At 37.3% G+C, this 24222-nt stretch overlaps 1 protein-coding gene across 5 annotated transcripts in view; it reads left to right on the top strand.

Moving 5' to 3' along the window:
- The window catches only part of UNC79 (unc-79 homolog, NALCN channel complex subunit), a 267685-nt gene that overhangs the window by 36096 nt on the left and 207367 nt on the right, over positions 1-24222 (top strand). For 3 of the 5 annotated variants that reach the window (XM_043434509.1, XM_043434507.1, XM_043434506.1), the window contains exons 2-4: positions 11963-12083; positions 19576-19721; positions 23734-23904. In XM_043434509.1, the coding sequence (XP_043290444.1) occupies positions 11963-12083; positions 19576-19721; positions 23734-23904 (438 nt within the window). Of the gene's footprint in view, positions 1-11962; positions 12084-19575; positions 19722-23733; positions 23905-24222 lie in introns of those variants that run through there. The other 2 variants (XM_043434510.1, XM_043434505.1) reach the window with 1 other exon arrangement.

Raw genomic sequence — 24222 nt, 5'->3', positions numbered from 1 at the left:
TTTCTTTAAGTTATTTTTAAAAATTTATTTTAATTGGAGGGTAATTGCTTTATCATGTGGTGTTGGTTTCTGCCATACAACAACATGAATCAGCCATGAATATACATGTGTTCCCTCCTTATTGATGAATTATTCTTGAGTATTGTGTAGTATGTTCTGAGTCATAGCACATCTGAATTTTAACTCCGGGTTGATCATGAATCTCAATTTGGACTGTAACACTATCATGGAAGAGAATGTACTTTACCATGAAGGTAGGAGCCCAGGTATTTTCAAGTTTGTCCCTGTAGCCAGACACTTAAATTTTAGGACATTGCTGTCTATACTTCAGGTTCTTGTTTAGGCTCTTGTTTAGGTTCTTGTTTAGTTCTGGGACATCTGCATCTTCTAAAGGAATGTAATATATTTTTGGTACAATCATTTTTTAAAAAATAGAGCCACATTGATTGGATAGGTGGTTGATAATTCACTTTGATGTAAAAACTTAAAGAATGATTCATTGTCATCAACTGCAGCATATCTCTGAAATTATTTAATTTCTACCCAATAACTCCTCAGTTCCTGAAAAATTTGTAATTATAAAGAGCTCAGTACAATTTAGCAACAAGAGTTAAAATATTCTTTGGTTTTCTTCTGCTAAATCTGTATGTCTAGATTTATACTTCCTTGAAAAAATCAGTAATACTCTTGTTCCCCTCTGTCCTTGCAGTTTCAAGTACAGTACTCAGATGTCTCATCACATCGGAAAGAAAGTACAGGCTTATGAGTCACTTTGTGGGTTGGGTGGGAAGTGCTTAAAATTTGGCCTCTTGATTCTTCAATTTCAAAATTTTGATCTGAGGAAGCTACCCAGTAAACTTCTAAAAAACAAACTTCTGTCACCTAACCTGATTGCATTAAAAAAAATAGAGATTCATATTCCATTTCAAATGTTACTAATATCCAACAAGCACTGAACTTCAATAAGATTCACCACCGTTGTCACTTTCTCCATCACAATGTGAAATAAATGACTTCCACTGTTCCTAGCACAAGCTCTCCTGATCAACAGTGCAATAGGAACCAAACAGCAATCAATCTTCTCTTTCCACTTGAATAAGTTATTTTTCCCCTTTTCTTTATTTCCAGTGCCCCATTTCTGACAAATGAATTGTTTCCATGTTAAGGTGTTTTCCAGTTGGCAAGTGGTCAGGTCCTACTAATTCACGGCTGAAAACCTTGGATGACTTTATGTATCTATGTGGGATTTTAAAAATATGCTAAAAAAATGTATGGTGGGCCACAACCTTTTCAACTGTTTCTCTTTATAGGTGACATGTAAGTGCTCTATTATTTACCTCCTCTGTGACCTTGGGCAAGTTATTTAACCTCTCTAAGCCTTGGTTTTCTCACTGGTTGTATGGGAATAATAATGATAACAAAAGAACTATTATTTTTATATTTACTGGCACAAAGTAAATCAGAATTTAGAGTTATTACTGTGACTGTGACCCAGAGGATGAAGATTACATCTTTTTTAATTGCTGATTCACCCATGCCACAAGGTGCCTGGCACACAGTGTGTTAATCAACAATATCTGATAAATGACTAAAAACACTAGTATCTTTCCCTTCACCTTTGCTGCTTAATTTTTGCTTAATGTCTAAAATTCCTTAGAAGGCCTAATTGTTTTTCACAAGTTTTCTGCTCAAAAAAATGTAACAAATAATGCATGTGGAAATGCTTTGAAAAATGTAAATGGCTAAGCAAATGTGATTGATGATGATGATATGATGATGGTGGTGGTGCTGGTGGTGCTGGAATCACTTGCCTGAGAATGGGAGTGTTCGCTGACCTCTCCTGTCTCCTGAAAGTGCCAGATAAAGTTTGCCTCCTGGAACTAAAACTGACTGAAGATTATACATGTAAGTATAAGAATATTTGGAAGAATTAACAATGAGATTTGTGATATGTGACATCTTTTTGCTTTTGAGGGGAGAGTTGACTGTTTTGGCTCTCAAAATATGTGTGTCCTTTCCCATCACCCTTTATTTGTTTCTTTTATGAAGTTTTGCTTTCAGTTCAAGAGGATGACCTTCCTCAAAGAAGGAGGATCATTCTTTGATCATGGATTTGCAAAGAACCCTGGTTCCTCGTTAGAACTCCCAAGCCATGTGCTGTTGCGTTGTTCCCCCACATCTCCATTTTTGAATATGTTTATTATTAGCTGTATATATTCTTTAAAAAAGATGAGTTTCTGGATATAGAACTGGATTTCAGTACCAACTGCAGTTATTATATTGTCTGTGTATGTGGATGTGTGTGGATGTGTATAGGGGATTATGCTTGATTTTGTTGATTAAAGATCACTGCTGTATTTTCCTTACTCTATAGATCATTCTGTTTTGAGAGACAGAGTTTTGGCTTGGGAAGGGGGATGGAGAAGGATCTCACATGTAACTGCTAATTTTTGTAGCAATTTATTATCTACTATGTGCTAGTTGTTGTGCTAAGTAGTTTATATATGTAATATTTAAAAATCTTATATCAACCCTGTGAGAGATACCATTATCCCCATCTTATAGGTTAGGAAATTGAGGCTCAGAGTCTTGAAGGAGGCAGAGAGTTAGTAATTATAGCATTTAGTAATGAGTGCTATCACAGAGGGAAGCCCTGTGTGCTGTGAAAGTGCCGATAAAATAATTTAATGCAGCTTGTGGTAGGGAGGGTTAGTTATCTACAGCAGAAGTAGTTATAGTTGATATTTGGAATTCTTGGGAGGTGGTCAGTCAGGGAAGCATAGGTTGTATTTCTATAGAGAGAATAGCATGTGAAAACCCATGACAGGGTGAGAGCATCGTGAGTTGGAGTTTTTGCACATCAATATGGCTGAAGTATGGTACATAGGGAAGAGATGGAAGATGAAGCTTGACAGATGAGTAGGAATCGATTCACTCTGGACTCTATGTGCTAAGTTAATTATCTGGATTTCAACTAGCAGGAAATGAGGAAGATTTTGCATGTTGGAAAGATCACTCTGTCATGTTAAAAAAGGATCAGAAAAGAATCAGTCTAGATATGATGGCAATAATCTAAGAAAGAAATATTCAGGCATGAATTAAGGTGATGTAAGTATAGATGGAGAAGAGAGTTGATTTTAGAGATTATTTCTAGATAGAACCAATTGGGTCAAGGAGTTGAATCTATTGGACACAAGAAACACCTTGAGAGGCACAAAAATAGTAAGTTAAGACAGATCTGTAGAGTGATTAACGAGAGTGTCTGATTCCTTACTGATCCTCTAATCATGAGAAGAAATGAAAAAGGAACCAGGCATAATTTTTACTTTAACCATTGAGGTGAATATTTATAGCAATCCAAATTTGTGAAGTATGTCCAAATACTCCGTATTTATATCTGTCATTTTTCAATGAAAGGTGAAACTGAAAAGAAAATGAATAATTTCAAAGGAAGCAAGGACATCAAATCCATAAAGTCTTAGACTTTATGTAATGGAAGAGAAAATCAATGAAAAATAAGATGAAATTAGGATATATGCTTTCAGATGTACAACATAAATAATCAACTTTTGCAAAGAATGTGGATATATTATTTTAATTTCTCATTTGACAAAAACAGAACAAGACAAAAAAGCAAACAAGAACCCCTGAAGCTTAGAGATATTAAATGGTTTATTGAGGTCACACCTAGCTGTAGGTGAGAATTCACTGCATCCTAGAGCTTTCTGCAGGACACTGTGATGATCCCACCTCATGCACCCAGCATGTTTGGGGTCTAAGTCATGAACAATAAAATAAGTGGCCTCTTTGAAGAAAAGAAATGAGTAAATACTGCCAAAATAGTGAAGAACCTATGAAAATCTTTGGAGTATATAAAGTGAAATGATTATTTGGAGTTCTATGAAATGAAAAATGAGGGGAAAATAAATCAGGAAGAAGTGTTCTTTATTATTTATATGTTGTACAAATTTTTTTTTGGAACTTGCTTATTTGTATGTGGGAGACATGGGTTTGATCCTTGGGTTGGGAAGATCCTCTGGAGGACGGCATGGCAACCTACTCCAGTATTCTTGCCTGGAGAATCCCCATGGACGGAGGAGCTTGGCAGGCTAAAGTCCATGGGGTCACAAAGAGTCGGACACAACTGAGCGACTAAGCCCAGCACATAAATGATACTAGAATTTTAAGGAATTTATTTAGAGGATATTGATATAATATAGCTGACATTAAAAATTTTAACTCCTTCCAACCCTGTGTTAAGGTGACCATCTTTTTGTGCCCAGAGTTGTGATAAGTTCTAAGGGCATTACAAATATATATATGAGTTCTGTCCTCAACAATCTCAAGGGAAACTAGATGTGCAAACATGAAACTAATTTAGAACCATCCAGAACAGTTTATTTTATTACCAGTGATAAATTAATATAATAAAGTGGCAAAATTTTTGAGGTGGACGATGAGTGCTTTGAGTCGTCAGGAAAGGAAGGAAGTGATAAGTGTCTGGAGTCAGTTAGAAGGCTTCTTAATGGAATGATTCTTAAGATGGGTCTTCAAGAATTAAAGGGATTTAGTTTTTCAAGGAGAAAAGTCTGGGACTGGTGAAGTAAGCAAGTTTCATTTTATGTTTCCTAAAAAAATAAACAGATTTAATCTAATATTTCATCTGTTCACTCTAGTATAACTTAATGGAATACTGGAAACAACCTAAATGTCAAACAATAGAATAGGGGAAGTGTCAAAATTTCATGCCCTATTATATTTAATAATTAAACATCATTAAACTAGTAAAAATAATAAAGGAACAATGTGACATGGTGGGGAAGCCTGACTTGTAACCAGTTAAACTGTTGGTTCTACTACTTACTGGCTCAGTGGTAAAGAACCCACTGCCAGTGCAGGAAATGCAGGACACACAGGTTTGATCCCTGGGTCTGGAAGATCATCTGGAGGAGGAAATGGCAACCCACTCCAGTATTCTTGCCTGGGAAATTTCATGGACAGAGGAGCCTGGCGGTCTATAATCCACAAGGTCACAAAAGAGTCAAACACGACTTAGCAACTAAACAAGATACACATATACTTCAGTTCAGTTCCTCAGTCGTGTCCGACTCTTTGCCACCCCAAGGACTGCAGCACGCCAGGCTTCCCTGTCCATCACTAACTCCTGGAACTTGTTCAAACTCACCTTCATCAAGCCGGTGATGCCATCCAACCATCTCATCCTCTGTCATCACCTTCTCCTTCTGCCTTCAATCTTTTCCAGCATCAGGGTCTTTTCCAATGAGTCAGTTCTTTGCATCAGGTGGCCAAAGTATTGGAGTTTCAGCTTCAGCATCAGTCCTTCCAATCAATATTCAGGATTGATTTCCTTTAGGATTGACTGGTTGGATCTTCTTGAAGTCCAAGGGACTCTCAAGTTTTCTCTAACACCACAATTCAAAAACATCAACACATATACTATTGGTATGTAAAGAGATTCTGTCTTTCTGAAGGGAAACGTTTCAATTCTTATATAAAGCTTTAAAATGCGTATTTCCTGTTTGACTCAGCAATTCCACAGTTAAAAACTTATTCTAAGGAAAAAAGATGTGTGTACATATTTAAAAAGATATTCTTTGCAGTATTGAATAGATGATTGATAAAATAAATTATGGTTCACTTACATAAAGGACAATTATAAAGCTATTAAAATGCTGATGTAGAAACGTATTTCTGATATAGAAAGTAAGGAAAGAAGATTCTAAAACTATATACAGTATAACTCCATTTTTGTAAGTGTATATTTATGCTGAGAAAATTTTCTGGAAGGATAATATACCCAAACTGTTATCTGTGGTTGTCTCTGAATAGTGGGCAATTAGGTGATTTTTATCTTCTTCGTTGTACTTACCCAGATCTTTTACTTTTATTGTAATAAGCATGGATAATTAAAAATTTAAAAGTATAAATGGATCATTACTTAAAATACTTAGAGACATAGAAAAATGATTTAGATTTAAAGAAAAACATGTTATTTATTTTTGTTAAAGTATTTTTATATCTATCCCTAAAGTGAATGACTGAATTTTGCTTCTGTGGCTTTTTCTTTCGAAATGTAGCACTTTTCAAGATGTTAGGGACAGGATGAATAGTGAAGAAGCAGAGAGCAGAGGTTAGACTCATGTTTGCCTGAGTGAAAATCATCACTTTTTAGGCTCCCTTTTCTTGTTTTCTTCATTTTCATCACTGCTTTAACTGTTGGCTTCCTCGGCCATTTTCATAAAGAAGCAAAGTTTAACTCAGTTAGCCTCTGCAAACAGCCACTTTGTCCTCCCCCTTGCTCTTCCTTTCATTCTTACTAGCACCCAGCAAATGCAGCACTCACTAGTTACTAGTCACTGGGCATATACAGTGGTGAACAAGAGACATAGTTCTTGGAGTCTACTGTCCACTTGGGAGAGATAGTCAAGACAGTCAACAGTCACCCAAATAAGTAAATATTTAAGGCTTGTGCTAACTACTGTGAAAAAAAATAAGGTGTTGTGAGAGAGGAGAATGGGGGTAGAGTAGAGGGAATCAATTTCAACACAAGATCTTCATGGGTGAGTGATGTTTAAAGTCAGCCTTGAAGCATAAGAAGATGTTTGACAAAATGTAGAAGGAAAACCGTGGTAGGCAGAGGGTTAGGGTTAGGTTGTAAAGATTTCCAGGCAAAAAATAGCTTTGTGTGTTAAAGAAACTGGGGCAAAAGTCAGTATGCCTGGCCTTTGTGGTATGACAGGCTGGAAGATAAACAAGGGCCTGGTTAAGGGTTTTGGATTTTATTCTGAGGGCAATGGACAGCCACTGAGAGATTTGCATGAAGCAGTTTATAGTTTTTAAAATAACTCTTTGGCTCCTCAGAGGAAAAAGAACTGGAGAGAGGCAAGAAACAGAAAGGTGAATTAGGAGCCTTTGAGAATCGATCGGGAGATGATGGTGCCCAGTGATGATAGTGAAGATAAAGAACAGAAGACAGACGGAGGCGTGTTTTAGTAGTAACACTGACAGGACTTTGTGACAGATTGATTAGGAGTAGGGGATAGGGAATAGGAGCTGTTGATTACACTTTGCTGGGGTGACTTGGTGGATTACATGGATGGTGGTAAGGGAAGAGATAAGGGTTCAGTGTTGGATGTTTTTACTGTGCAGTATCTGTAAGAGAAATTGAATATATAAGATCTATTACTCAGAAGAATGACCTATCTGGGATGGAGATATGCTTTTAAGAGTCATTGGTACAGACAGTGCTTTAAGGCCTTTGGATGGAGGTAACTGTGGAGAGGAACAGAGAATCTGAGTCCTGAGGAATTCCGACATTTCGACATCAAGTAATAGGGCAGGTAGCAGGGATACATCAGGGAGGCAGGAGGAAGACTAAGAGAGTGTGGTTGTCACGGAAACCAATGGGAGATTTTCAAGGAAGGAGGGATTGGCTGAATGTGCTGAAAGGCCTAGTTAAAGGATGATTGGAAAAGGAGGGAGATGGGAGGGAGGTTCAAGAGAGAGGGGACGTATGTATACCTATGGCTGATTCATGATGATATTTGGCAGAAACCAATAGAATTCTGTACAGCAGTTATCCTTCAACTAAAAAATAAATAAAAAAAGAAAGTGCCCGTTGGATTTGGCAACATGGAGGCTCTAGATGATGGTGGGAAAAGCAGATTCAGTGCAGTGGCACAGGTGGAAGCTAGACTGGAGTGAGTCGAAGTAAGAATAGAAAGTGCTGGAGAGATGAGAGAGTGTACACAACTCTTTATCATCTTGGTTCTGAAGCGAGGCCAACATCTGGATGGGATTGTCAAGTCAAGGGAGAGCTTTTTGATTTCCCTTTGACAAGAGAGATTTTAAAGTTTATTTGAATGGTTATGGAAATGATTTAGTAGGGAGGGAGAAATTAATGATGTAGGAGAGACAATTGATGAGTGGAGGACACTCGTGGTGGAATTGATGTTTGACATACTGTATGTTGAATGTATACTAGAGTTACTATGCTAAGTTATCGACATAATAAGTGATTTATTATTCACAATAGCCCCATGAAGTTGGTATGACTATTCCCATTTTACAGATGAGGAAACTGAGATTGAGTAGAGAGAGAACCAAATTCTTAGTCCAGAACTGTTTGATTTCAGAGCTCAGATTCTTAGCATCTACCTCTGCTCTAGAGGTCCACAACCTCCAGGATCTAATGCCTGGTGATCTGAGGTGGAGCTGATGTAATTATTATAGAAATAAAGTGCACAATAAATATAATTCACTTGAATTATCCCAAAACCATCACCCCACCCCTGGTGCATGGAAAAATTGTCTTCTGTGAAACCAGTCCCTGTTGCTAAAAAGGTGTGGGGACCACTGCTCTTAGAGGACTTCCTCTAACATGGTATTTTAGTCAGCTTGCCAGGGCTGTCATAACAAAGCATCACAGACAGGATGGCATGCATGACAGAAATTAATTTTCTTGCCTCCTGGAGGCCAGAAGTCCAAGACCAAGGTGTTGGCAGGTTTGGTTTCTCCTGAGGACTGTCTCCTTGGCTTGCAAATGGCTGTCTTTTTGCTGTGTCCTCATATGGCCCTTTCTCTGTGCACACACATATCTGGTGTCTCTCCTGGGCTCTTCTTCTTATAAAGACACCAGTCAGCCTGGATGAGAGCCCACATTAAGAGCCTCATTTTAATTTAATTACCTCTTTAAAGGCCTTATTTCCAAGTACAGTGACATTTTGAGTTTAGGACTTCAACATGTGAATTCTTGGAGACAAAATTCCATCCAAAGCAGATGGCTTCTGTTTTCTTAAAGTGTAAGGAAAAGAGTGGGCGTGAGGGGTAGTTTTGAAAAGCGTGGAGAGGGATGAAATAGTGATTGAAGAGGGTAGAAGGGGGAGCTTTCTAGAGAAATGTAACCCAAGGGTCAGGTGAGATTAGAGATGATTTGTTTACATCCAGCCAACTCAATTATCTAAGATTCTGCAGCAATATTCAGGCACACAGGTGGAATAAAGTATATGAAATCTGAGCTGCCACATAGCTGCTGTGATTTCAGCCAAATGGCCATCTTTTATGTGCACAGTTTGAACGTAAATGAGTTTCACTTACATTCTGAGCACAATTACAAATTGCTGTATGTCAGGGACCTTTCTGGCTGTTCTCAAATAGTAGAAGACATGAAAGTTAAATAAATCTATGATTGCTAGGATTTTGTTGCATTCATCAATGAGCAAATTAGCTTGAACATCTTTCCAACCGGTTCTGTTAAAAAAAATTGTCTTTAATGATTACTCATCATTATTTTTGTTCTTTCTTTCCCCCTTCTTTCTTCCTTTTTTTCCCCCATCTTCATTCATCAGTTTATTGAATACCTACTAGTTGTCTGGCACTAGGGGTAAAAAGAGTCCATAATCTAGTGTGGGAGACAGGTATATATGCAATAGAACCCCAAGTGATAGTGCTATTATTAAAGTAATAATTCATTTGTTCATTTAACCTGCAAATATATTGAGTGTCTGTTAAGTGCCAAGCAGTGTGTTAGGCTTGGGATAGAGACATGAGTAAGATATAATTTTTACCGTCAAGAAATTTACAACCTGATATAGAAAAATAAACAGGTAAGTAAACAAAAGCAATACAATGGAATGCTTGTAAAATGTTAAAAGATCCCAAAAAAGGGAACGACTCTGTCTATGCATTCCTCTGCATGTTTGGTTACCCATTGAAAAGAGTCATTGCTGCATTGCTGAAAGGAACTGTAAAAAGCACATTCATTCATTTCACATTTTTGAATGCTGGCTGTCGTTGTGTAGTGAAAGTTTTGTAGTTCCTGAATAACAACAAGCTTTGAGTTGGGAGATCTATGACTTTTCTCCTCGTTTAGCTTATTGTCCCAAACCTGCACTATCAACACCTTTTTAAGGTGATAGAATGATTAATGGTATTCCTGAAATACTCGACGGAAACCTGCTGAATGTTAAAACTTGATAAAAGTCACAGTAGCAAAGCGTTACTGTGATGGTGGGTGTGGAGAAAGCATCTGCTGGCCTAGCAAATGTCTGATTCTTGAAATTCAGAACTGTGTATTAACGTAGGGGTTCCCTGTAATTTTTTTTTTAAAAGATAATGAAAAAATGATGATCGAAAACACTGAGAAGAAAATGGATTTTGTAAATTATGTAATTGAAACCTTTTCACTATCATCTATTTTTACTGCATGTCAGGAAAAAAAAATTTACAACCAAACACTTAGTGGGGTTAATTGAGACAATGGATATAAACTTGTTGCTTTTTTCAGAGGTGCTGTGTTAATATAAACTCAAGGTGCTACTATCTGCAATGTAGACAATTTTGTGGAAAAATGCTAACCATATTATGGAAATAGTGCAGATAGGAGAAGGAAGAAAAGGCAAATCTGATAAATGGTATATATGAGATTTAGAATGAATGATTAACAACAACTGAAGATTGCTTTGATGTCATGCAATGAAATCCCACAATCTGCACATCGACTTCATTCCAGATGGTATTCTAGAGTATGTCATAGTGGAAAGAGCCTTGGATGGGAGTCAGGGTCTATAAGTTCTAGTCTAGCTCAGCTGCTGACTACCGATGTGCCTTGTTTTCCCCGCCTTTAACATTACATGGTTATGGGAAAAGATCTCTAAGATCCTTCTAGCTCTATTTCATCATTCTGTGATTCTACGTCCCATGCCTATCAAAAGCATTTTGACTTTCTTCAAGTTGCTTAAGCCAGCATTTCGGTTAGAATGCATCCAGGAGCTTGTTTCCGTGGGCTGTTGGGAACAGCAAGGCTTTGCTTCTCCAGCACTTGATATGTCTTCTGTTAACTGCTGACAGTGAGCCATACCACCTAACAGGCTCCTTGGGTAGCCTTAAAGATTGAAAGGACAAATGGACAGTGTTGAGAGCTCTGTGGAAGAGGAGACCTGAGAGACGTTGATCATCATGGCCCCTTGGGATTTGCAAAGAGGAATGACTAGAACTGGGCCATTCACTGCAGCCAGGTCAAAGGTCAGGTCAGGAATGTGGACAATGCTGATGACTCCAGGTAGGTCTAGGAGGGTAAATAAGCCTATTTAGTCCCTCCTGAGTCTTGAGAAGATCTGGGCTGCCAAGCTCAGAAAGCTATTAGGAAGTCTCCTGATTCATGAAATTCCTTGGAAGAAAAATGTGACATTCCTTTTTTGTAATTTATTATCATCGAATTATTGTATTCTTACTAGTACTCACCAAGTTAATCTACTTTAACGATTCTCACAGTTCAAACATTGCTACACACTTTATGATCACTTATTGAGTTATAAATCTAGTTTTGATTGATGGTATTATGCAGTGGATTCCCTTTGTTTTAGGATTTTTAGTGTTGTTCAAAGACATTTGAGTTTTCTCTAGTTTTAGTTAAGTATAATTCTTGGGCTTCCCGGGCAGCTCAGCTGAGAAAGAATCCACCTGCAATGCAGGAGACTCCAGTTCAATTCCTGGGAAGTTCCCCTGGAGAAGGGATAGGCTACCCACTCCAGTATTCATGGGCTTCCCTGGTGGCTCAGATGGTAAAGAATCCACCTGCAGTGTGGGAGACCATCTTCAATGTGAGAGACCTTCTCTGGTGGCAGAGATATATATCCAGTATTATTTTTCTAATAATAGGCTAACTTGGGGATGATTATCAGATGATTTGGAGTACTGCCTTTCTTAGTTATAAAAAGTAATGGCTAATTTGTGACTAGAATGTTAAGCCAGATAACTAAAAATAATTTTGTGTGCTGAATACAATTACAAGTAATTAAGGGCTTTTATAACTGTCTCCATCATAGAATTCCAGTAAAAATTTACATATTTTTCTTAAGATACTGATTAAATTCCTGTGCTGCATGCCTAATACATATTACAAGATGATTCTTCTTCTTCTTCTTTTTTTGCTTTTATCTAGTTGCTTCCAAGATCCGGTACTTACAGGAATATCATAACCGGGTCCTCCACAACATTTATCCTGTACCTTCAGGAACAGATATTGCAAACACCCTGAAATACTTTTCTCAGACCTTGTTAAGGTAAGCTTTAAAATATCCTGTACTTTGAAAGAATTATTAGGTAGTTCTGCTGAATTGATTGGGACTTAAATTTTTATTGAACTGAAAGTTTTAGAGGGCTTTATGTTTTCTAGTGCTCTGCCAGAAGAGTCTGAACTCAAGCTTTCTGGGTGTGTATATAGCAGATGAGATCAGAGGCCTAAGTGAAATAAATGGCTACTGCCTGCTTTCCTCAGTTGAACATCTTTTCAAGAGATTCACATGGTGATGAAAGTTATGTTTGGCACTAATATAGAGTGGAATTAAAAGGAGGACCTATATTGCTTATAATGAAGAACAGAAAACACTAATGGTCTTAAAGAAAATCAGAATTATGAAGCATTTTAAGTTCATTAGCAGTATTTCCTATTTCTCAGAGTATAATTTATGATGATACAATTATTTTTAATCTGTGTAACACTTCAAGTGTTCAATATGCTTTACAATCTACATGAAGGACAGGAACAAAACCATGGCAGCCCTTTTTCTATTGTCTGCTTTGACTATAAGGTAGAGACAGGAGGAACCCATCTGCCTCACAGTTCTTACTAGGGAAACAACAAAACAACAATGGCTAGTCATGTCCAACTCTTTGGGACCCCATGCCAGGCACCTCTGTCCATGCAATTCTCTAGGCAAGGATACTGGAGTGGGTTGCCATTCTGTCCTCCAGGGGATCTTCCTGACCCAGGGATAGACCCCAGGTCTCCCACATTGTGGGCAGATTCTTTACCATCTGAGCCACCAGGGAAGCCAGAGAAGCACTAGGGCAAACAGGCAGGCAAAGGTGAGCCTTTCAGGTAAAGACTTAATTGCCGGGGACATAACATCGAAGAGATGCGAGCACACTTCACTTTCCATTAGATCCTAAGGCTTGGTCTCTTTCATTATTATGATCTTCATGCTCCAAATCTGATTTGGGAAATGTTTCTTTCAGCTCTATGAACAGCACAAGTTTTGTAGGACATGTATTAGGGAAAGACTACCATCTCAGAAAGGCCATCATGGCACTGGGCTTCCCAGCAGTCTGAGGCTTTGCCACGGGGGGCTGAGAAGGTTGCGGGAGTGGGGAACTGGGAATGAACATTGTAGAAAGAAGTCTTACTAGGTCAAGTCAGCTTCTAGTCTTCAGTGCCACAGTCTCTGGGTTCTTCTTTGAAATGTCTCTTCTTTAGAACCCTTAGTGTCCCTGTTCTGTGTTAAACGGATTCTGTTTATCAGATTTGTAGATTTCTTACTTGTGTAGTAAGTTTAGGACCTTGTTACAGAACATTTCTCTTCCAATGTCAGTGGAGTTATTAGCTCAGTTTTCACAGTAATGATCAGATAAGGTTGTGCACCAAAGCATCCGATTCTGTTCTCTTAAATTCCCCTTTTGTCTTTGAGGTCAGGGCTCTCAACGGGAAACACTTTCCTTTATCACAAATTATGAAAGCTCTCTAAGTGAGAGACACTTTTCAGTAGGAAGCAGATTCTGAATTCCATTTGCAAAGAAACTGTGACATTCTAGTTGGCACTTCAAAGCTTGCTGCTTAGGTCTTAGTCATGGTGCCAAAAAATTAAGAAATTTAGCATATTGAAGTCATTTTGCAAGAAATGAGGATTCCATTTTCTTGAGTAAGGGATGATTAGAATGTGATTATGGATGGTAACATTTTAATGGTGAAATTGGTGTTAAAACAGTTTGTTCAAGTGGCTGTTGAAAAAGATTCGATAAAATTGAGTTGAGTCCCTCAAAGGGAGACAACATCAACAATCACTACAAATGGTGGTACTAATCCATTAACTCTTATTATTATAGCTATTGTTATCACAGCAATATTATAATACACAATAGTAATTATATTTTAAGCACTGTTCTAAGCACTTTACATCTCATTTAACCCCTCATAATAATTCTATGAAAATAAGTATATTATTATACCATTCTACATATAATGACATCGTGGTTAAATAAATTGCTCAAAGTTACATATCTGGTGAACATTGGAATCAGGATTTGACCCTGGGACTCCTAAGCCACAGTACACACTTTGAACAGTTAGGCTATGCTCTTCCCCTTATTATTGTTAGCTATCATATTCCAGTGACACTTCTTTTAGTAAAAACTTGGTTTGGGCTTTGGGAATGCTGGCATCCATTATGAATTCATAAAATATAGTTTGGGCTGTCTTTGAGATCAAGGAAAGAAAGGAAGTGCTTAGTGCAAAGGTTTACCATCCTTTGGGAAGTTATGAGCCATAACTGAGGTGATGTGGACAGTGTTTCAACTGCCAGAGATTTTAGCTCTGTCTCCCACTCAGAAATTTGTTGTGGCTAGTAGATCAGAGTTGACAGCTTGTGGGACACACACACAGCAAATGGGAAGAAGAGGGAAGACACTGAGGAATGTAACGTGTTACTGGTTGGGCTTTAATACTTAGAGGTTCAACTTGTGGGCTGAACCCAAGGCATTTTCTGTCTTCTCTTTGCCTATCTCAGTCAGTCAGTTAGTTCAGTCACTCAGTTGTGTCTGACTTAGTCATGTCGGACTCTTTGAGACCCCATGGACTGTAGCATGGCAGTCTTCCCTGTCCATCACCAACTCCTGAAGTTTGTTCAAACTCATGTCCATCGAGCAGGTGATGCCATCCAACCATCTCATCCTCTGTCGTCCCCTTCTCCTCCTGCCTTCAATCTTTCCCAGCATCAGAGTCTTTTCCAAGGAGTCAGTTCTTTGCATCAGGTGGCCAAAATATTGGAGTTTCAGCTTCAACATCAGTCCTTCCAATGAATATTCAGGACTGATTTCCTTGGATTGATTAGTTGGATCTCCTTGCTTTCCAAGGGACTCTGAAGAGTCTTCTCCAACAACACCACAGTTCAAAAGCATCAATTCTTCAGTGCTGAGCCTTCTTCCTGGTCAAACTCTCACATCCATACATAACTACTGGAAAAACTGTAGCTTTGACTAGATGGACTTTTGTCAGCAAAGTAATGTCTCTGCTTTTTAATGTGCTGTCTAGGTTGGCTATTTTACTTATACTATTAGAAAGTTCAAGACAAATAAGACAGTCTAAGTATTTGGTATCCAAGATTCTTTGACAGTAATGTTCTCTACTTACAAAGAAGGTTATTTCCTTTGCATTTTATATATTTAATACATATATTCAGCAGTATTTAATTCACCCTTAATATTTTCTTGTTTCTTATAAAGAATCTGAATTCTAAAAGCAAGAAATATTAAATACTGCTGAAAGTCTTGAACTTTGTTTTTCTATTTGGGTTTTCTCAATGAAGTTAAAATACGCAACCTGAAGTTCCAACAGCATTAGAATTGCATTTTTAGAGTAATAGTCCTTTGATATTCATGCATGCACATAACTCTCTGTGATTTCAGTAGAGTTTTATACATATTTTCAAAGTAGAGATTAGGCTAGATGTTTAACTTCAGTTAATTTAATCCATAGGAGAGGAAAGATTATATGTGGAGAAATGTGCAGACCCTAATTGACTATATCAGCAGTTGAACAGTCCACTTAGGTCCACTTAGTTCATAATTGAAGTCATATTAGAGTTCACGGAGGTTCCCCAAACTGTAGGGGAGCGGAAGGCAGTTGCTCTATATTATACCCAGCTTGCTAGCCCTTGAGCCTGGAGCAATGTTCCATTCTTAGAAGGGCATCGGTTTTTGTTGAATTGAATTGACTTTAGGCCAAGTTTCATCCATCACAGGAACTCTTCCAGAGCATTTACTTAGTCTACCAGTGACCAGGGGTCCTGGGTAAGATTTTATGTGAGTGCTGCGTTGTCCTCATTTTAATTCAGTAGGGATCTAAGTGTGGAAATGGACACACGGTTTATACACAACTTCAGAGTTTAGTTTTTTTGTTTGCTTTTAACCTTAGAAGTGGCTGAATTTCATCTAGTTTAATGCTCCTCATCACTATGTGGGAATCTGCCCACTTTATATTAGAAGCCCTCTGGGACCATATTTTAAACATCTAAGGTCTTCTGTGGAGATCTTGCCTTTTGACTGGTAAAGCATTTAAAAGCTTCCTTCTCGTCTTTCTATTTCAAATATTCTTTTAGAATTCCTTCCCCTAGATCATTCTTCTGGTGTCATTCAAACTGCTAGCGCACACATCTTAAAAAAAAAATCATTATGTTTGGGGCAATCTACTTGCTGTCAGCTCTTTAGAAAATCTTTAAAAGGGATTCTAGTTTCAGTTCAGTACTCATAACTGAATTCTAATATCTCATGGTTTAGGAACAACATATAGACCTTCAAATGAATGATTTATAATCCACAGAGTAGCTTTAGATCATACAAAGCATGATCCAGTAAATTTTGTGACGTGAGTAGATCTAATTCAAATGTCAAAGTTCATTGTCTTATAGAAAGTCAGGGCCTCCCTGATTGTTCAGTTGGTAGAGACCCCAGTTCAATTCCTGGGTCATGAAGATCTGCTGGAGAAGAGATAGGCTACCCACTCCAGTGTTCTTGGGCATAGGAAGTTTATTTATTTATTTATTTTTTGTGCTATAAATACCTCAGGGCAACTTCACATCTTTCCCCAAACTACAGAGTTCTTCTCTTGGTTTCTCTTATGTTGGAAGTATATGTTTGATAATGAGGATCTCAAGAGTGAAGAGGAAAGGTGAAAAGTTGTCTGCTGGGTCAAACTCTTCTGAGCAGGGCATTCTTAATTCTTAATATTCTTTTGCTTGGGTGTACAGACCTCTGGGAAAGAATCTCAGATGGGGAAGATGGTTTTATCATTCCCAAGTTAGACAGTTTGGTTGGGGAAATAAGTTTTTTTTTTTTTATTCTGAGTAAACTTCACAAAACATCATGAAATCACAATGCATTGTACATTTATTCATAAGCCCTTCTTAAGTTTTTCCACAAATGAAAACATTTCCTTACATTGAAACATGAATGGTAATTTAAAACTGGTTCCATGGATAACTCATCTTCAGCCATTTTTTTCCTCAACCTCACCTACTTATTAAATTTAAAGGCAGTGAGAGAGAAATTTACTGTTTCAGTGCTGACCTTTTCCCTCCCTGCATATTATGAAGTTAGTGCTGCTCTCATTTGGGAACCATGCATATACAGGAAGGGAAAAATATCAATGTAGAACCTCCAAAGTTGATGTGACTAGTATTTGTTAAATTATATCAAACTTTGGAAAAATGCTACTGTTCATTTGAAAAAATAATGTGTTATATTTCCCCCACCAAGGAAAAATTTGATGAAGAAAAGTTAATTTGAAGAAAAGCATTAATGTATGCTATACAACTAATTTTATTCTCTAAGGCAAAATACTATTTTTTTATGCCACTTTTGTAAGAGCCACATCTTGTAATTTTGGAAGGATGCTGGTAGTAGGCTGATTTAGGGTTGAAGTTTGGTAAATAATATTTCTGACTTATTTCCATTGTGATTTTAAGGAAATTTTCAGTGGGAAAAATCCTATAGGGTTAAAACAGATTTTTGATGAATGGGTTTATCAAAAATTTAACATTTAAAGGTGGTACTTTTAGGAGTAATTGAGTTTTATGATGAAAATATAAAATCTGATGGAAAATCTGATGGTATTTATGGTAGATGTAGGCAGACAGGGGTAACTGGAATGTTGATATTATACCATTGTAACGTGTAAGACCACAGAGTTAAATACATCACACACAAAAAAGGTATATTAAATCCCTTTAAAAATTAAAAAAAAATTACTCTAAATCTTAAGTTACTTATTGCTAAGAAGTATAACATAACTATTCTGAAATTATTTTTATTATTATTAATTGTTTTTCCCCTGGACATTGGGTAACAGAAGACAAAGGAAATCGAGGTAAATTAGGCACATGGAAAATAAAAAGCATGTAGTCATTTTTCTTACATTGTAACATATTTTGCACTAAGAGTAAATAAAACTAAATATAAATTTGAAATAGCAAGCATGCTTGACACTAACCAATTCTTCACACTACTGTAAAACTGCAAATGTAATATCATTAACTAAGAACTTAGTAATGTTTAATGCACATAGAATAAGTGTAAAATATGTAATGAAACATTTATAAATTGATATCTATTTTGATTAACATAGAAGTGTACTCTATCAAAGTACTTTGTAAGTGCAGCAGATATTATCATTATAATGTATAGCTATTGTCTTTAATGATTAAATAGTATAGCCTAATTTAAAAAACCTAAACATTTGGCTAAGCAATCATTTCTTCTATTTTTAAATTAACAACTTTTCTGCTTTATTGCTTTTCCTGAAAGATTTTTATTTAAAAATTAATGCTAAAAGAAAGCAAATTTTTTTTAAGAATTTCTTTTTATTCCCATTAAACTTTTTTTAACTTTGTAAATTATCTTTCCTTTAGTTTTTAGTGAGTTTTGTTGAATAATAACGTAAGTAGCAGCAGAAATATATGAGATCTTATTGTATGATGTGCAGCTATATGATAGATACTGCTTGCTTAGTCTTTAGAATTTTGAAGGTAACTATTTAATAAACCACTGTTCGTATTCATAAGATAAAATGTTTCCTCCCCAACATGCAAAATTTAAAAAACACACATAAATAACCATTATCATTAGTTCACAAACATATGCTATGGACCATCTACTCTATATTATTTTATAGCTTTTCCAATGTAGTTTAGCTAACATTTTAGAAATATGTATTATTTCTAAATTCATATGCCTGTTTAAACTTCATTATCTCAAATGATACTGATAGAATGTCATGAAACAGTATCATAATATACATATAGACATTATTTTGATGCAATAAACATGTGATTTTTAAGACTTTCTTAATAAACACACATGTTTATTCTTTGCTAAAACATGTTTCTGCAAGTGCCATACCTATATTTTGCAGGTTTTTACTTACCTGATTATGACAGTCTTGCTAAAAACGTCCTTTGCTTTGAAAGCTCCTTTTAATTAGGAATAAAAGCCCTAACTCCTTAAAGCCATGATTTTTCCTTCCAGGAAACCCCCTCCTTCATCAAATCAATAAACCGTAAAACATGGGTTTGGCACTGAAACATGCATTTTTCTATTTTTGCTCCTTACTAACCAGATAACACATGAGATGCAATGCAACTTCCACAAAAGAAATCTTACCTTATTGGTGTCTCTGAGCACGACGCTGTGCGACCTGCCTTAGATTTGTAGACGCTGCTGGTGTGGCAATTGCATCTTATGTGGGTGTATCTGGTGTTTTATTATTTGTTTTAGAGTGTCATTTCAATGTAATGTGCTGTTCTTTGTGTCTTTGTTGTCTCTTTTTTTTCTTTGTCCCCCCAACAGCATTTTGTCCCGCACAGGGAAGAAGGAAAACCAAGATGCCTCCAATTTGACAGTGCCCATGACCATGTGTCTTTTTCCTGTGCCATTCCCACTCACCCCATCTCTAAGACCGCAGGTCAGTTCCATCAACCCTACTGTTACTCGCTCCCTCCTTTACAGCGTCCTGCGAGATGCACCCTCTGAACGTGGCCTGCAAAGTCGTGATGCTCACTTGTCAGACTACCCTTCTTTGGACTATCAAGGCCTCTACGTGACTTTGGTGACTCTCCTGGATCTAGTTCCTTTACTACAGCATGGCCAACATGGTGAGCATTTAATCAAAACTTTTGAAAATATACATGTATGCTTATGGGTACTGGAGACCCTTGCTTGTTAGTATAGTACATTGCCTGAAAGGTCTTTGTGTGGCTAAAGCCTTTCTTACACTGAAACTTAATTATGGTTTCTATCACTTGTTCTATCATTTTTTTGCTGTCTTATGGGCAGGGGGATGTTATCCAAGTGGGTCTGCATTGGGCGCAATGGGCTTGAGAAAGGAGGAAAACTATAAAAGGAACTTTCTTATTCACCCCGACCTGCTTATCATGGCGACTGGTTGAAATTATGGTTTGGGGGTTGTTTTAAAAACAAGTCCACCCCCAGAAAAATGTAAGAAGTGGAGCTTGAAGGACAGGTCAAGTCTACTAACTAATTCTGTAATTTTGGGGAGCAAATCACAGAATCTCCCTGGGACTTGTTTTTCCTGTCTCCTAACCCAGGAGACTAGATAAGAAGAAATCTCTAGGAACTTCTCCAAATTTAACTATCAGTGGTTTTTAGAAAATGTTGTCCACACGCTACAATATAGTATAGTGGTGCTGTATCCTGCGTATAGTATATGCATGCTGCGTACGGTGTATATTATACATGTATTAGTGACGCTTTATGACAGAAGCCCAAGAGCATGCTTCTTTGCTTAACTCTTCCCCTTCCTGCGTCTTTAGTCAATTTCATTAGCTTGCATGCTTACCAGATTCTTCTAACCCATAAAAAGGAGCTCAGTAATATCTACTGCTTAAGTATTAAATATAGTAAGTCCTCTACATATGAATGAGTTATGTTCCAAGAGCACATTTGTGAGTCCAGTGTGTTCTTAAGTCCAACAGAGTTAACCTAGGTACCCAACTAACACAGTCGTAGTTATATAGTGCTGAACTGTAATAGGTTTATAATACTTTTCACATAAATAATACATAAAAAACAAACACACAGATATAAAGAAAGCGTTTTAAGTCTTATTAAACAGTACCTTGAAAAGTACAGTAGTACAGTACCATAGCTGGCATACAGGGGCATGTTTGCATATTTGAAAATTCGTAATGTGAAAGTTTGTATGTAGGGGACTTACTGTATTATATGTGGGAGAAAAAGGATTTTTTTTTTTTGTAGCAAATGAGCTTTTAATACATCAGTTGTCTTAACTTTAAAAGCACTGATAATTTGGTCCATGGAGGTATGATAACCAAAGTTTCACTGCACAAAAAGTTGAAATTTGAGAAATGGGTTGGTGGTGGTGGGGGTTATTTTGTCTTTTAGTTATGGCTAACTCACCTAAGAGAATGCTCAATGGTTTATTTAGTAAGATGTGTTCTTAAACATTTAAAGTCTGCTTTTAAAAAACTGGTGAAATAATGATTATTAATTTTTTATATTTGTGATTCTGTATTACAGTGAATATAGAAAAATGTAGAAACTTGTGAGTTTGTTTATTGTACAATTTTGCTGCTATTTTAAGCCTAGTCACTTTTGTTGTGATCCTATCCCAGCCGAGAACTTAAAGGTGATGTCTCTCTGAATAAAATATTGCTGGAGCTTACTATGGTGATGAACTTGCTAGTGCTTTTCCTTTGTGACTGCCTGCCTGCCTGACCCTGGGATGGGCCACTTGTTAGGGCTCCTTGAATAAGATAAAAGCCTTCTGTTTGGTATCTTACAGGCCATCTAACTGCAGTTCATGTGTAAATTGTGACAATTTCAGGGAAGATGATTTATATTTTTACTCTTTATATGCACAGCTATTTTGTGACCTTCCTCTTTTCTGTTATCTATGGGCTGTGTTCTTATTCTGCATAACAGATCTTAGAAGGTAGGAAAAACTCACTAGACCATCCCTTAGAGGTTCATGAAACAGTACAACACTGCTTTGGTCTATCTGAACAACATCAGAATTTCCAAGGAAGCTGGAAGCAAAGGAATTCTGGTTCCCGAGCTGAAACTTTTGAACAAGAGTGACTGAGGGGTGGGTCCTGAGGATCTGAATTTTTAAGTGGCTCTCTGGGTGACTTTTCTATGCCCTTGCTTTCGGCGCTGGAGGCTGTGTCCTCACGTGGGGCAGTGTAGTGTACCCAGCAGAACTGCGTTTTTGTTGTTCAGCTGCTTACTCTCACGTGACCTTCGGCAAGCACTTCCATCCTCAGGCCTCAGCCTCCTCATGTGAAAATTACCCCGGGGGGGCTTCAGGCTTCTTTCCGTGCCTGTGTTCTGTAGCTAGACTAAAATGCAGCCGAGGTGTCTGTTGTGCACAGCCGCAATCAATTCTTAATAAAACACTTGTGAGTTTTCTGTTTTATCGGTTTGAGCCCAAGGTCGACTGACCCGCGCCTCCCAGCGTGCAGTATGTCTCTCTGCTGTCCATCGAGGGGGCAAATTAATTCTAATGATAATCAGAAACAACATCAAAATAGCAACCAAAGTAGCACTAAGAAGCTCAATCTGCTACCAGACAAACAAATCTAATAATTTCTTTTAAAAAGGATACGAAAGTGATATAAGTTTTCATTGGCTGATGAAAACAAAAAACAAAAGTTTTCAAGACTTGGCTGATGATGTGAAATGCAGAAATCTGAAAATATATACTCATAGACTCAGTGTGATGTGATTTGGTCTACTTGCGTTCTAACGCTAAGTAGTTGTGATTTTTGAATGTCTTCTATTTTTACTCCTTGTGCAGGTAATAATAACAGTAACAATATTCACATTCATAGTAACGGCTGGTAGTTGTGGAGCACACATTTGTGTGCCGTGTTAGGTACTTTATGGTTTGTTCATTTAAACCTCCTAACAATCCTAATGAAGTGAGGTAGGTATTGTTCCTATCACTCACAAATGTTGATAGAAAGAGCACTATTAGGGGGCACGTCCTTCCGTGATATTTGATAACTAAATGCACAGGGCTGTGCAGTATTAGTTTACAGCTTCCTTTCATTGGTGTGTGCTGAATCTGCCACTGTGCTGGAAGATGCCAATTACCTCATTGCCCGAGACTTCAGATGTAGGAAGATTGTTCAGTTGATGGAGCAGAAATAGTCCGGTTTTATTTCCAGCCTTGCCCTTGAATTTTCTGAAACTTCCCGTGAGAAAATAATTTAACATCTTTGTGCCACGGTTATCTTGTGTAAAATGTAATGGAGGTAAGAACGCTGGAGGGATTTCAGGATTCGTTATCACGTGAAAGTGCTTTTGATTTATGAAATCAGGGAGTAATATGACTGAAGATGGATGAAGTGTTGAGGAAAAGCTCATGTCATAGATACAGGTGACCTTTGAATAACTCAGGGAGTTAGAGGCACTGACCACCTCCCCCTGCCCTCGCCCCGCAAGCAGTAAAAAGTCAGGAATTTCTGCTGCTGTCTCTGCCTCAAAAACAAAGGATTTGATAAATGACTCACTCAAGGGCAGGGAGCTGAAATGGTTTGGATAGAATCAAGACTCAAATCCTAGTTCTTTGGGTTCCATTTGTTGTGATCTCTAATTGACCACAAACGTCCTCCTACACTTAGTTTAAAGATCTATAAAATGAAGATGAAAAAATAGTCAAAAGTGTTAGTTGCTCAGTTGTGTCTGACTCTTTGTGACTCCATGGAACCGTAGCCCCCCAGGCTCCTCTGTTCACGGAATTCTCTAGCTGAGAATACTGGAGTCCCCATTCCCTCCTCCAGGGGATCTTCCCGGCCCAGGGTTTAAGCCCGGGTCTCCTGCATTGCAGGTGGACTCTTTACCATCTGAGCTACAGATACTATAATTATTGGAAAAAAAAATCTATGTACAAAAGTGCACCCACACAGTTCAAACCTGTGTTGTTCACAAGTCAACTACATTTGTATTTTTTAGTTCTATCACTCATCAAATACTGTGCAGGTGCTATACAGAACTCTTAAAAGAAGGGAGTGATAGTTGCTTGTAATTTAAACCAGTTCATAAAAGCTTAAAATGTAAAGTTAGCTTTTTTTGTTTAAATGCAGGATATTCAATGACTGATTACTTGATTTTGTTTCGTAGATCTTGGACAGTCAATCTTTTATACAACCACATGTTTGCTCCCCTTTCTCAATGATGATATTCTGAGTACTTTGCCCTACACGATGATATCAACCTTAGCTACCTTTCCTCCGTTTCTGCACAAGGATATTATTGAATATCTTAGCACATCTTTTCTACCAATGGCTATACGTAAGTTCAATCTTACCTAATACTAGATTATTTTTATGTGTTATATGATGTATGAATGGAAATTGCTTTTGCTGTTTTAGGTTTGTAGATTTTAAAGATTATAATATAATCACTGCTGTATATATGTGCTTTGATTGAAATTCAGTCACTTCAGCATGAATAGTATGGTGAACATCAAAGACAGGAAAAGACAATAATACCTTAGAATTATTTTATGTACATAGTTTGATCTTATTAGGATAGGAAGAAAGAACGAGTCAAAACACAGTCTGCATTTCCTACATATAAATTAGAGTATTTTTTGCAACTTTAGAAAAA

This window comes from Cervus canadensis, chromosome 17, assembly GCF_019320065.1.
Source record: "Cervus canadensis isolate Bull #8, Minnesota chromosome 17, ASM1932006v1, whole genome shotgun sequence".
Lineage (NCBI taxonomy): Eukaryota > Metazoa > Chordata > Mammalia > Artiodactyla > Cervidae > Cervus > Cervus canadensis.
Note: the sequence above shows the minus strand (reverse complement) of the source record. Positions and strands in the feature narration are given on the sequence as shown.